The sequence below is a fragment of the Hemicordylus capensis genome, chromosome 2 (assembly GCF_027244095.1).
Source record: "Hemicordylus capensis ecotype Gifberg chromosome 2, rHemCap1.1.pri, whole genome shotgun sequence".
NCBI lineage: Eukaryota > Metazoa > Chordata > Lepidosauria > Squamata > Cordylidae > Hemicordylus > Hemicordylus capensis.
The window spans coordinates 81,783,516-81,798,202 of NC_069658.1; the positions used below are offsets into that span (position 1 = coordinate 81,783,516).

The 14,687-nt window shown below is 41.0% G+C and overlaps 1 protein-coding gene across 9 annotated transcripts in view; it reads left to right on the forward strand.

Annotated features, from left to right (window-relative positions):
• The window catches only part of SNCAIP (synuclein alpha interacting protein), a 143,275-nt gene that overhangs the window by 86,636 nt on the left and 41,952 nt on the right, over positions 1–14,687 (forward strand). For 8 of the 9 annotated variants that reach the window (XR_008317413.1, XR_008317414.1, XM_053301391.1 and 5 more), the window contains 2 exons: positions 1,801–1,873; positions 11,066–11,919. Coding sequence is in view for 7 of the 9 variants with exons in the window: in XM_053301391.1 (XP_053157366.1) it covers positions 1,801–1,873; positions 11,066–11,919 (927 nt within the window). In the remaining 2 variants the exon portion in view is untranslated. Of the gene's footprint in view, positions 1–1,059; positions 1,159–1,800; positions 1,874–11,065; positions 11,920–14,687 lie in introns of those variants that run through there. The other variant, XM_053301397.1, reaches the window with a different exon arrangement.

Here is a 14,687-nt window from a genome sequence, read left to right on the forward strand (position 1 = left end):
CAGCCTGGCAAGCCCAGGACTGACCAGGATCGTGGGGGTGGGGGGAGAGGTAGGGAGTGTCCTGCCTTTCCCCCAGCCCCAAATGGTCATGGGAACGACCTTATTTATTTTGCTTTTAATATTTTGACTTACTAATGTGAAAAAAGATACTTTTTGTCAAAGGCGTATAAGTACTTTTGGCAATTAGAGAAGTGTTGACATTAATAAACATGTTCGGGACACATAACATTCAGTTATGAGAGTAATTGCTGTTAGGGCTTCAGTTCAAATCAAAACACACTTACTTGGGAGCAAGCGCCATTGAATTTAGTGGGCTCTACTTCTGAGTAACATGCATTGCATTGCACTGTCAATTGCCTACTGGTTTTTATTTGTGAGAAAATTCTCTTTACAATCCTGGATCACATGAGTGAAGGAGGCATTCCACAAGTTTATGAAGAAATTATTGCTGCTAACTCAGACATATGACATTGCTTTAAAACTGAACCCAAGGAATAGCTTGCTGATCAACATCAGGTGTGCCCCTTGCAAAAGTAGTAAGATATGTTTGTTTTAATAACACTTTCTCCTTGAGAAGTTGGCTTATTTTTCTGTGTGTGTTTATGTGGAATAATTTCTGTAAGATCCCTGCATTCCAGATAATGTTTTTTACACATAGATGGGAATTTGAGTCTTGCCATGTGTAAACCAAACTCTGTGTGTGTGTGTGTGTGTGTGTGTGTGTGTGTGTGTGTGTGTGTGTGTGTGTATAATGATCTACATTGAAAAATCAAACTCCTTATTATGGCTAAGGTAACTTAGAACTTCTACCATGCACCTCACCACTATCCTTCCATTCAGAATGTCGCTACACATGTATGCAGTCAATCACAATACTTGAAGGCATAAGAGCCAAACTACAGTGGGTACATTAAGAGTTTAGTGTTCCCTACATTTGTCCCCGCCCCTTAAGTAACAGCTGGGGGTGATCAGGCTTACACCACATGGGGAGGAGGTATTTAACCATTTCTGCTTTTGCAGCAGTTCCAACAAAAACCATACCTTCAGGGTGGTATTAACCTGTGGAGTGAAGTTTTCATTGGCACCCTCATACCCAGTTTGAAATAGTTTGATTTGTTCTACCGTGAAGCATTGAATATTGGAAACTCATTTAATTAGGTTACTGTTCTTTTATACTGACTATGCATAAGCCTATAACATAATCTGGATTTATGCTCAGAAAATGTTTGCCTTGCTCACAGTGGGCTTGACCATAGTAAGTGAGCTCTTGTTTGAAAACCTGCTGCCCCAGGTTTGTCTAAACTTGTATTGCTACTACAGATGGCTTGTCGGTTGCTTCTGTTTTGTTGTGTTTTGGTAAAAGAATTATTTCTGATAGAAATATCCACAAGTTAAAAAACAAAAACACTGTGACAAATTGCTAGATAGGAAGTGAGTGCTTCCCACCTTGCTGCACCCGTGCACCTTAGTTGCTGTCACAGCATCTTATCCCTGGCAAGATGTGCTTTGCCTCCTTGCTAGGGAAATTCATCTGTTGGCTTGACACTAGTGCACGAATCTGCTAGCCTCAATGGGTCAGATGAGCGTGAAATGCAAATAGGATGCCAGCACATTGCAGGTGTCCTTGCATAGCAGTGCTGCATTATATTGAAGGCAGAGAACCTGTGCAGTAACTCCATTCTTAGTCTTCAGCAAAGCTCACACCATTAAAGTTAGGAATTATTTATTAGTAATGTGGTTGGATTTTGAACCATTTAGGGTTTTGAACAAATGTGGTTTTCTTTTTTTCCTCTTTTCCAGTATTCAGTAACTTCTCTCAAGACTATCCCAGAATTACGTAGGAAGTGTGATACACAAAATGAAGAAAGAACAGGTATGACTTTAATTTCTGTTCTGCAGCCCTCACTTATAGATCTTTTTGTTTGTGGACACCCTGGTAAATTTTCTTCTATTGTCTCTCCCCCCCCCCTTTAAACTATGTTTGTGTAATAGCTTTCTGGTAACAATGAGTTTCTTTTCTCTTTTTTAAACTCCCCTTTATCTGCATTTTTTTCTTAAGATGCTAAGTCATTAACAACAACGACAAACAAGTTCCATAAAAGGATTTGGCGGTATACAGATAAACGCAGGGTTTAATCACAGCAGCTCCAAACCACAGTGTATGCAAGAATTTACTGAAAAACCCAAGAAACCATTAGTGACAAGACATAATGATGTAGGCGCCAATGAAAAAATGTTGGATACATTTACTACCCATATGGTCATGACCAGTTTGAGGCATGATGTTTTGCCAAATTCTGAAATTCTATCAAGGATGCTACAAGATAGAATCTACTCTCAGGCATACTGTAGCAGTTAAGATGAAAGCAAAGTTTTTGAGTTTAATAGTGTAAACTAAATGAAGAGTCATGGCACACAGATGAGAACCAGCTGGAGACCTCCCCCCCCCCCCCGACAGAAAGTGCATTCAGTGTTGTTTTTCACTTTGTAAATCGGATTAAGGCTCTTTTGTTTCTGTCTTCAGCGTGGAGCAAATTGTATTGGTGAAAGTAACATAGCTGCACTTCACTTTGAAAACTTCATTATAGTTCGATTGAATAGTGGTGTCATTAATACTTTTGAATCAGAAATGTCTAGAAATTCTAGACAACTCTTCAGATTGTCTGAAATCTGGAGCTTCTCTTTTTTAGAAAGAGTTTAAGAGCACTTTCAGGCTTTGCAACTATTTTATTTCTGTATCATCTTTCATATAGTAGAAAATTAATATGGCTTGTAACTGAGCTATTGCATTCTCTTACCACAGTCATTAATGACAAATTTGTCACATCCCCTTACTCAGTCACACACAGAACTTTAAGGAGAACAGTGAGGCTATTTCCACAATCACTGGAAAGTGGGCTAAGGGAGCTTAGCCCACTTTCCAGTGATCGTGGGAACCACCGGGCTCACAGGCAAGCCTGGTTCTCCCAAGGCGGCTAGCCTGCCTAATTCCCCTTCCCTTTAAATGAAGTTAACGGAGTGAGCACTCCATTAACCTCTTTTTTTTCTCTCATGTGTCACCACGGCACGTGGCAACACATGAGTAGACCCCCAATTGAGAGGCTGCAGCCAGCCTCCCAGGATGCCCCGCATGCTCACACAGGACATCCTGGGACTTCCAGGGGCCACCTGGCCCCCAGTCCCTGCAGCCCCCATCGGCTCTGTGACGGAGCCGGCAGTCATGTGGGCGGCCAATCTGGCCACCCAGGGCTGTACTTTTGATCGTCTGTGGGGGGAGCCTGCTCTCCCTGCAGACCCGACAAACGTTCTTCTCACAGATCGTGAAAAGAGCTTCAATATCTCCCTCTCTTCTCATTTTTTTCTTCAGCCTACTCACATTGTGCTTCCAGCAGAAGTGTAGAAATAAGTTTTTACATATCCTGATGCAAGTGATTAGGCAGGGAATGAAAGCATCTCTAATTTCACAGTTAATTATTCTTTACTCAGTACAATTAACTGAGTGAATGGAAGAGTTAAGTTGCTTTAGAAGAAAGTAGAAAATAGTTTAAGATATATAAATTATGCACAGTTGAAAATTTAAATTAATGGCTTCAGTCTAGTGCATGGTCTATAAAAAAAATGGAGTTAGGCATAGGTGAATGCATGCTGGATTGTGGCCAACAATTGCATTCCTCTTTCCATCAGTAGTGGGAAGCGAACTGGTCTTGTGGTAGCAAGCATAACTTGTCCCCTTAGCTAAGCAGAGTACACCCTGGTTGCATATGAAAGGGAAACTACCATGTTTCCCCGAAAATAAGACAGTGTCTTATATTAATTTTAGCCCCCAAAAATGCACTAGGGCAATTAGAGGTACATCAGAAATTACTGCTAGGTCTTACTTTCGGGGTAGGTCTTACTTTCGGGGAAACAGGGTAGAAGTGTGAGCATTGTAGGATATTCCGCTTAGGGGATAGGGCTGCTCTGGGAAGAGCAGAAGGTTCCACATTCCTTCCCTGGCTTCTCCAAGATAGGGCTGAGAGAGATTCCTGCCTGCAACCTTGGAGAAGCTGCCGCCAGTCTATGTAGACAATACTGAGCTAGATGGACCAATGGTCTGACTCAGTATAAGGCAGCTTCCTATGTTCCTATATGGCTGGAACAAGGGGGTGGTGAGCTGTGGCTCATTCCTGCTCTCCTCTCCCCACCCTGGCTGCCTCATTCTGCCTCACCTCCCTCATTGCTGTGTTAACCATAGGTGCACAGGCCTGTCGGCAAGCCAGTCAAATGACCAGCCCATTTGCATAGAGTTAAGATGGTGGCAGTGGAGTCAAGGCAGAACATGGCAGCGAAGGCAGGAAGAGGAGAGTGGGAACAAGCTTGGGGTGTACACAGACCGTTTTTCACAGTCCAGTTAGAGTTTGAACTGGACCATGGGGTTTGTGAACTGGTTCATTTGAACTGACCAGCTGACCATTCGGTTTGACAAACCAACTCAAACCAGTTTGAGTGGTTCACTCATAGGGAACAATGAGGAACTTGAACCACCCCATTGTCCTCCATGGGTAGCTCCTAGGGACACCAAAGTGGGTAGGGTGGTACTACCTACCACTCAACCCACAAAACAATCAGGCAACTTTTAATGAATTTTATCTGGATCAGTAGGACATGACATCTTGGGGGTTTTAAATTAAAGCCCGAGCTCTGTTTGGGGGGAGGGGAGAGGAAGCAGTTTAGGGGGTGTGGTGCTGGGGATGGTCTATTGATTATGCTGTGTGTGCCGCACGTGGTGCTATCTATAGCACTGTAGTGCACACACAGAAGGTAGGAAAAAAAATAACCCCTCCCCAGTAAAGAAGCAGGTGTTATTTGTGGGAGGAGGCTTTTGGGACAGAGCAAGCAACCACAACAACAAATATTTATATACCGCTTTTCAACAAAAGGTCCCAAAGTGGTTCGCATAGAGAAATAATACATAAATAAGTTCCTGCTTTCCTGATTGAGGAAAAGAGAAGAGAATATTTTTTCCACCCCCTTTCTGCTGCTGAGAGAATCACTTCCTGCACTTGCTGTTTGTGCAAATTGATTGGGGTACAAAATGATTTTTACCCGACTCTACCTGTTTTGGGAGATTTGTGGACAAAACAAATCACTCCTGTGCTAGCTGGCCAGATTCAGACCCAAAACAAATTGAGGGTGATTTGATTCGGGTAAAAATCGAATAGAAACAATGGATTCATGCACATCCCTACTAACAAGAGAGAGGATCTAAAGGAGCTCCAAGAAAGAGAGGCAACTGTGCCTCCTGTGGTGCTTCCCTGGCTCATTAGGATAAGCTGCTCCTGATGTACATGGTGAAGGCGAGTGATGTGGAAAACTGCTCTCATCATATTTGTGGCACTAATTACATGTTTTCTACACAAAGAGCGAAAATATGTACTTTTTTCTTAAAGTTCTATCTTGACTCATTATTTCTGGCACATGCATGTTTTTACTACGTTTCTTAGGAACTGTAGTGCAAAAGCAGGCAGGCAGTAGCAGGTTGTCTAAGTGCCTGTTCATCATGAGTCCCAATTGTCTGGGCTTAGCTACTAAAACTTGGAAAAGAGAGAGAAAGTGTCAGTAACTCTGGTGCAGCACTGACAACAGTCTTACCCTCCAGAGGGCCTCCCCTCTCAGACAGACACTGGTTCCAGCCTGCTCTGTACTAACAAAAGGCATCTCAGCCTTATATACTCAATCAGATTAGGTTGCAGGTTAGTATTACTGAAGGCAAGCACGGCCTGATTAGAGTGGGGGCAGTGCTTTATAGATGAGTCAAATATTTCACCCTAGCCCATTAGGAATTGCATCGTGACCAGGATGACTTCAATATTTTTTTAAGCATTCAGATGTGACTATGTGCTGATGTCACTGATGGCAAACATAACCCATAGCAGCCCTTCCTTAGTGGCATTTTGTACCCCCCTTTTGAAGGATTAGCCAAAACATTGCTAAAATGGTAAAAAAAATTAGCTGATTGCTAAAAATCAACACGTTTTAATACTGATTACAACGTTTGCAACATATTTTCCCCATTCAGCTCAGCCCTTATATACACAAATATCACACACACACACAACCAGGGAAATCATTAGTGCCCCCCGCTCCACCAACTCAGAGATTTGGACTTGATGTTTCAGCATGATCTCCAGCATTGGGCTTCTGCATGTTGAACAAGATAAGTCACAGAATGAAAACCTGGGGAAACTCCCAGAGAATGATGGCAAGCACTTACCAGGCGGACAGAGAGCATTTGCCCATCACAACCATCTGGGACCACCATTTCCTTCCAGAAATTAGAGGAAGCATAAAATGTTCTGGAGAGAGAGAGGGAGAGAGAGATTTCTACTCTTTGCTGCCAGATCCTTGCTCCAACTGCCTTTATTTTTCAGGGACAGTCCCTATTTTCTGATGTCTGCCCCTAGTAAAACCAGATCCATCTCATTCGGTTCCAATTTGCCATTTAGGTAATGCTGATTTAAAAAGTTTTTCCTGTGTGCACATGTTTGCTCATGTGCATTAACTTCCATTCCATCTCTCCCATAATTGTCTATCCAGATAGTAAATGTTGTTGGATGTTCTATAACAATAGATCTGGTTGCAACTGTTCTATAAGTACAACCAGATCTATTGTCATTTTGGACATTGTATTAAACATTCTTATGTTTGAAAAAAGTAAACTGTTAAAGTCAGTTTGCTAATACATCTGCTGCAGAAGCCAATGCAGACCAGACTTCTTTAGAATAAATGAATAGAGCAGACAGAGAAGAAGCTATATCTAAAAGTCTAATAGTAGAGAGGGACATCCTGGTTTGTGAAGAAGAGTATTATAAGAGTGCAAGCATTTCCCTGTTTTCATTTGTAAGATATTAAAGATTATAATGTTATCAGCTTCTCAAGATCAACAGTATCAAAATCTGCCAAAAGATCTGACAGGATTCAGATCCATCAGTCTGTTGCTGTTATGGCCACAAGCCTTGTCACAGTGTGCCAGTTTAATGAGACTGGAAGGGGTGTAGAAAGCGAAAGGAATCCACATATGAAAGGACCTGGTGTGTGACTTCTCACTCAATAACTTGCCCAGATGGGAAATTTGGAAACAAGAAGGTAATTGGCCAGGGAATAGATATTGAAGCTAGGGGCTAGATTATTTAAAGCTCTCCCGCACCCCACCCTCCCTGAATGAGGCATTAATAACTTTAGGCAGCAAAGAGTTCAGACTAGTTTTCCTAGCCAAGAGGGATGCAAGGGCTTGCCATCATACTCCTACTCATACCTTCTTCTACATGAGAACTTTTTTGTTGAAAAGGGATATATAAATAGTAGTAGTAGCAGCAGCAGCAATGACGGGGCGGGTGGGGGCGCAAAAAGTCTATTTTGCAGGATGATCAATATTTTTCCTCTAGAAGACCACCTGTGCTTTGGGACAAGCAGCTTTTTGACAAATAGGAATTCAGAAGATGAACTTTTGTCAGTTGGAGCTAAGATGATGGAGAAGGTTTCTCCAGCTGAACTTCTCTTCCTCATGAAGCTTTTAAAGGCAACAGGGGCCCTTCAGAAAAAAATATAGTAGGTCTGAACATTGGCAATGCCTGGGCAGGAAAAGTTCAAGCATTTTCTTGGAGCAAGGCAGTAGCAATAAAGAATGGAAAGATTGGAGTCTGGAGTAATGTTTAAAGTATGCTTTGTGGCATACATAAAGCCTGCAGATAGGAGAAGGACATTATATAGGAGTGGGTAATGTCTGTTCATGCAAAAGGAAGGTGAAGCAAGGCAAAGGCTATTGAGGATACTTGGGACCAAAAGGTGCATGGTCTGCAGTAGAAAGGCAGTGATTCAAGTGGGAAGGCACTCTCCCAGGAGGTCCCTTGTTCAAGAGACTGCATTTTCATTGGAATTTCAGTTAAAGACAAGAGTTATAACTGGCATACTCAATGGCTGACTGGCTGGCCTTAGGGAAGTCACTGGGCTTGTGCAAAGAGAACTCTGTGGGTAAAGCACTGAAATGCCTGTGCACTTTCCACGATAGTGCTGGAATGCAGCAAGGCCCTGTTTTCTTTGAGGGGCCCTTGGAGCTGCTAGGGAGTCCTTTCACACAGAAGCATATGGTGGGAATGCTCTCCTGTACACACTGCAGCGGGGCTGTGTGGATTGTTCATTTTGGGTTATTTGGAGCCAAATATGTTCACAGATATAAAAGTCATTGTCTCTCAGTGTAACTTACCTCACAAGATTGCTGTTAAGATAAAATGATATCATTTTAACCTCAAGCTCTTAGTTCACATCAAGATATAAAATCTAAATAGAGGAAATACAATAAATAAATAACCCAAATATCCATTAAGTTTTCAACTCTGCAAATAAAAGTTTTTTTTAAAAAAAACAACAAAAATCTGCATGTCAGAGCAAATGCATTTTATGTATTAATCTTCATCCTAAAGCATAGGCCCAAATTTTGAAATAATAGATGCATCAACACTGCAAATGCCAGCTAATCTTCAAATTTTGCTTTTTTCTGCCAGCAAACAAGAAGAAAAGAACATTTCTTCCTTGCCTTCAAGGTTCCTGGAAACCTTTTATATCTCTAGCTAAAGTCATGACCATTCTAATGCTGTATATGTCCAAACTATCCCATCCCAGCAGAAATGTGTGTAGCATATATTTTGGAGTTACTCTAGCAAATGAAAAACCCATTCAACTTTAAAAAAGCAAACAGCAGTCTTGGTAAAAGGAAGGTGATGACAAACAAAATGTTGATGCCATGTCACTGTCTAGACCCCTCGGTCAAATGTGTTTTCCTAAGGCTCGTATAGAATTTGTTTTCATGCAAAATCTTTAAAAGTTCCTGTCAGAATAAAACAGCTGTGAAACATGTGGTATCCATTTCCCTCTATCACTTGGAAAAAATTTCACATGTAAATAAAACCAACATAAAAGTGTCACCCTTTGAACCCAGGATTGTATACAATACATAAATAAATCTGTGCAATGAGATTTTTGTATTGAACTTGTAAGCTGAATGTTGTTGTTGGAATAATAAATAATTATCCGAGCAATATCATTCCAAAAGCTTCTGAAGATATCCAGGTAATAAGTCAAATAAACCCTTTTCTGTTCTTTTCATAATGTACTTTTTTACGGTAGTGATAACAATGTTAGTACAGCTGCTTTTTAAACATTGTGTTGCTTAGAACTCTGAAGGTGAGTGTAGAGTAACTACAACTAAAGCAATTTACTTAGTACCTCCACTAATTTGAAGCACTAAGAGAGTGCTAATGCTGTATCTTAGAAGTGACCTGCATAATTAAGCAGACAATGAGGTGAGTCTCACAATCAGTAAGACTCGCAGGAAGGGGGTTTGTGGGGAGAGCGGGCTTAGCTTGCTCTCCCGACAGACAATCAAGCTGGTAGCCGAATCAGCCACCCACACACAGAGCCGGTGGGGGCTGCAGGGACTGGGGGCCGTGCAGCCCCCAGAAGTTCAAAGATACCCTGTGTGAGCGTGAGGGGCATCCTGGAGAGACCCCCAAGCCCAGGAGGCTGCTTGCACTGGGCATTTTGAGAGACCCCCGAGCCCAGGAGGCTGCTTGCAGCCTCCTGGTCGGGGGTCTACTTGTGTGTTGGCACACGCCACGGCAACACACGAGCAAAAAGAGGAGGTTAACTGAGCACTCGCTCCATTCACCTCATCTTAGGGGAGGAGTATTTAGGGCGGTTAACTGCCAGGAACCACACAGCTCCCGTTGCAGCACACGATCACCCAAAAGAGGGCTAGGCTCCCTTAGCCCACTTTTGGGCAATCGTGAGAATTGCCTCAATGTTTATCGGTTTCTCCTTACTAAATAAAATAAACTTTGACAAAAGCAACTTGTACCTAGGATAACATGAATCCATCTGCATTACATAGACCATATGACTCTCAGGGCTGTGCTCTATCTTATGCTGGAGATCTGATTGGATCACCAAACTTTTAAAAACTGAAATGCAGCTGCAGGGAACTAAGTAGTTGCTTGCAACAGCAGCAGCAGGGAGGAGAAATTCCAACTCTTATTATGCCATTTTTCAAATCTCTTTCCTGCACCCCTGCTGCTGATTGCCCCATGGGGAAAATATGCAGTTTTTCCCCTTTGAGGGCAAGCAGCAACCTGGAGAAGAAGGATGATGTTTATCAGGAAAATTGCATTGGGAGGTAGGGGGGAAGGCTCAACAGTCACCAGTCCTCTGCCACTGCTGCAAACAAATTCAGAAACTGACAAATTTTTATCTCTGTAGCTTCATTTCAGTTAAATCATCATCATCATCAGGAGATCCAATCACAGATTGTATTTATTTGTTTATCATTTACATACACACACACACACACACACACACACACACACACACTTTCCATGTAATATGTTTTTGGGCCCTGAGACTCTAAACCTAGAGAAGAAGGCTGCAAGTGTTTTCTCATTATTCTCATTAAGCACAAGATTAAAATGTAGATTTAATTTGGTTTATATTTTTTCATACTGTTCTTCATCTTTCTGATAGACATTATTGCTTAATTTTTATAAACTCAAATCTAAATCATCTTTACAGTTTTGTGTGTCTAATGACTGGACATTACAATACAAAATATGTTATAAAACCTATTTTCACAGGACTCTAATTATACTGCTACTACTACTACTAAGAATATTTATATACCACTCCTCAGCCAAAGTTCTCTAAGTGGTTTACATAGAAAAAGAAAAAATACATAAATAAGATGGCCCCCTGTCCCCAAAGGATTCACAATCTAAAAAGAAACATAAGGCAGATACCAGCAACAGCCACTGGAGGGATGCTGTGCTGGGGTTGGATAGGGACAGTTGCTCTCCCCCCTGCTAAATAAAAGAGAATCGCCACTTTAAAAGGTGTCTCTGTGCTCAGTTAGCAGGGGTAAATTATAGGAAATTATATTTCCAGGACATGCTCTTTTCAAAATATGCAGGGTAAAAAGCATAGATGCACAGCTGATGATGGAACTGAGTTCATTTTAAGTTGTATTTCTTGTGCCCTCTAGTTTCTAACACCAACTGGAGTTCAGGAGTTTCAACACTTCTTGGAAATGCACAAAAACCAACTGGGATTGCAGATATGTACAGTAAGTTTAGACCAGTGAAGAGGGTTTCCCCGCTTAAGCACCAACCAGAAAGCTCTGAAAACAATGAAAGTGACGACCAAAAGAACCAGAAGATGGAATATCAGAAAGGTAGTGACTCTCAACCTGTAGCTCAGAATGGTGATCAGAATTCGGGGAATGGAGAGACCCTGAAAACTAAATGTGTTGAACCTGGAGTTCTGCTTGGTGAGTTGGAGCACTATGACCTGGACATGGATGAAATTTTGGATGTGCCTTATATTAAATCAAGCCAGCAGCTTGCTGCTTTTACCAAGGCAGCTCCAGAGAAAAGGATTTTAAGTGTGTACTCGACGCTGAATGGTCTCAGTGGCAAGATGTGCCCTACAGGGAACTCAGAGAAGGCACCAGCAGGAATGACACAGTTCTGTGTTCTGTCCCCTGTGAAAAACTCTCAGTTGAGAAAAGCACAGCCCATTGTTCCTGATCAGCATAAGCATTTAGCTGAAGAATTAGAGTTTCCCCAGCCGCTAGTCAAATGTGGTCCTGTCCACGAACCTGAAGCCCAGACCAAGGGCTTTCTCAATAGGACGTTTGTTGATAAAACCGAGAAGACCATGCCTAATTGTCAGTTAAGGACTTTTCATCTCCAGGCAGGAGTGACAGAAAACAAACATGATGAAATGAACAGCAATATGAACTGGAGCAGCTCAGGAGGTCCAGAAGAAAAGAATGATGATGTGAAAAAAAATAAAAGCATCTTAAATATTGTGAAAGAAGGGCAGATATCACTTCTGGTAAGTGTAACAATTAATTCACAAGGCATGTTGGACAGGAGGAATTGATAGCATATACATTTTCCTTGGATTTGAGTTTAAACCCAACCCTACTCCTCACAGCAGATAGCTTTGAGTTACAAAAAAAAAAAAGCATTTGTTGTAGATCAGTTGAATAGTGTGGCATTCAATGAGAATAGAAAACTAAAGTTTATAATGGAAAAGGTGGTTAATCTTAATGTAACAGCTCAACAAAGTATGCAAGATTTACATCTTACACTGTTGTAATTTAGTATTTAAAAATCTCCTTCGCAGAATGACGATTAAAAAAAAGCCCAGTTATGGAGCTTCACTTGTTCAGTTAGCAGATTAACACAGTTCCTTCTCAGAGGCTGGTGATGGTAACAGAGGGACTTCTGTTGTATTCTGATTATTATTCAAAAGTGTTTACTCCAGCTTCTTGCAACAGCTTTCATGAACAGGGGCTCACACAGAAGTCTTGCTTGCCCTCTGACCCACATGAAGATTTTAGTTAGTTCCAGCTTTATGATCAGACACCATGAAGAGGCGTTTCCAAAGCAACTAGATGCAAGCTAACAAGGTTGATGTGAGGGAGACAAGTATATGTGCATTCTCTGCTTTCTACCTGCTTTTTGTTTGTGCTTTACCTAGAGCATTCATCTAGAGCATAAACAGTGACAGTTCATAAATTCAGCAACAAATACAAAGCCAGAGTTATTTTAAATAGTAGATATAGGCTTTACTGTCCATTGTTTAATGACTATGAAAACACTATAGTCAGTTGATAACAAAGTTATTCTCTATTCCCTTTGTGTCAAAGGAAATTTTTAAAAAATTGTTTTGCTTTTCACCATATGAACATACTAATTCATTAACAATATTGTTAATGTCATTAACAATATTGTTAACTCTCCAAAGGTTCTCATCATTAATATTTAACGTTTTCTTTTCCCCCCATTTGTTTCTTCAGCTCTTTTTATCTTTTGCTGTGTTTATGTGTGTACATCAGGTATTATATCCTGAGCGCAGTGCTTAATCCAGTGGGATTCCATGCACGGTTGTTTATGCCATATTTCTTGTTCCTTTGAAGAAGCTGAAGTTTTCATATTCTAGTGTAGTAAATGGAATATTGCTGAAAAGCTGAAAGATTGTTTTACTGTTTTAACTTATTGTTTTAACTGTTTTAAATTGTTGCCCTGATTTTCAGGGCTTTTAGCTGTTTTATTGGTTTTATTGTGTTTTAATAGTTTGATTTTAATTGTTAATTTGTTTTAATTGTTTTTATCATGCTGTGAACCGCCCTGGGCCATTTTGGAAGGGCGGTATATAAATCTAATAAATAAATAAATAAATAAGATATGATAGTGCTGAAACTGGTAGAGAAAACTAATGGAGGCTTTGTGCACAAATAGCTCTAGAGCTGGTGGCAAATAGAAAGATCAAATGTTAAATATACAGTCATATGATAGAACCAGCCTCCATATATCTTTTTGCTTTTTCTGATGGATTAGTAGACACAGGACAAAGCCACATAATGTAACCCTATATTGTTCTACAGGAATTCCCTTAGGAACATAGAAGCTGCTGTACTGTAGCAGATCAATATTCATTCTTCCCTACTGCTATCCCTTCCCTATACCAGATCTGCCTTCATAAAAATGAGTGGCATTATATGATTAATTTTCAATCTGATGCTTCACTAGTCTGGAAGGAATCTCTCTGTGTGTGTGTGTGTTTAATTCTCCAGGGCATTCCAATTATTTTTCCTTTGTTTGAGACACTATAGATAGTTATAACTGGACATAGACAGGCTGTCTAAGACAAGGCATCTCAAGCTCTAAATCATTATTTCTGATTTTTTTTAATGCTCCTGTACTAAAGATAGCAAGGTCTGAGGAATACTGCATATCTGATCAAATTAACTATACAATTGTAGAGGTTCTTAGAACTGGTTACATCACAAATCATAACTTGCACTTTTCCTGAAGTACAGCTTAGTGTTGCTGTTTTTCTGTATTATATTAGTCTAATTTGGAGTTTAATATGCAGACATGATTAGATTATTGTCAAGGATTGGACTGTGAGGGGATGCTTAAAACTTTTATAGATACATTATTTTGCTTTGAAAAGTTATTACAGGTGGACCCCGTTATCTGCAGGGATTTTGTTCCCACCAATTTCTGCGGGTAACGAAACCATGGATAATGGGGCATTAGGCCTGTGGTGATTGCGGGGGGGGTTAGGTTCCTGTAGGGCAAAACACACATGAAAAAGGGTTTAAAACAGTGGAAATTGGGAGGGGGGTGCTCTATCATGCTCTGTAGGTCCCTAGCTGTCTAGCAATGACCCCAAAATGCTATCTTCCCTTATTTTTCCACAAAAAATGGGGGGATCCTTTTTCATACAATTGAGCCACAAAATGGCTCCTTTCATCAAAATGGTGGCTAAAAATGACCTTGGAGGTAATTTCTGGCCATCCCCAAACCATGGATACATAAAAATTAACCCTTTGTAAACCTTTCCTCCCCCCTCAGGTATACCGAGATTGGGTGTTAATTGCCTGACTGCAAAGATGCAAAAATGTGATTGCTGGGACCATGCGTGCCGAGGTCCATCTGTGTAGCAATGGTAGTATGCTGCCAGTGTTCTTGATTTCTGGCAGGAACATGTACATGACTTCATGGAGGAGAGGTCTATCACTGGCTACTAGTTGCAGGGCTGTGGGCCACCTCCAGCCTCAAAGGCAGGATGCCTCTGAGTACCAGTTG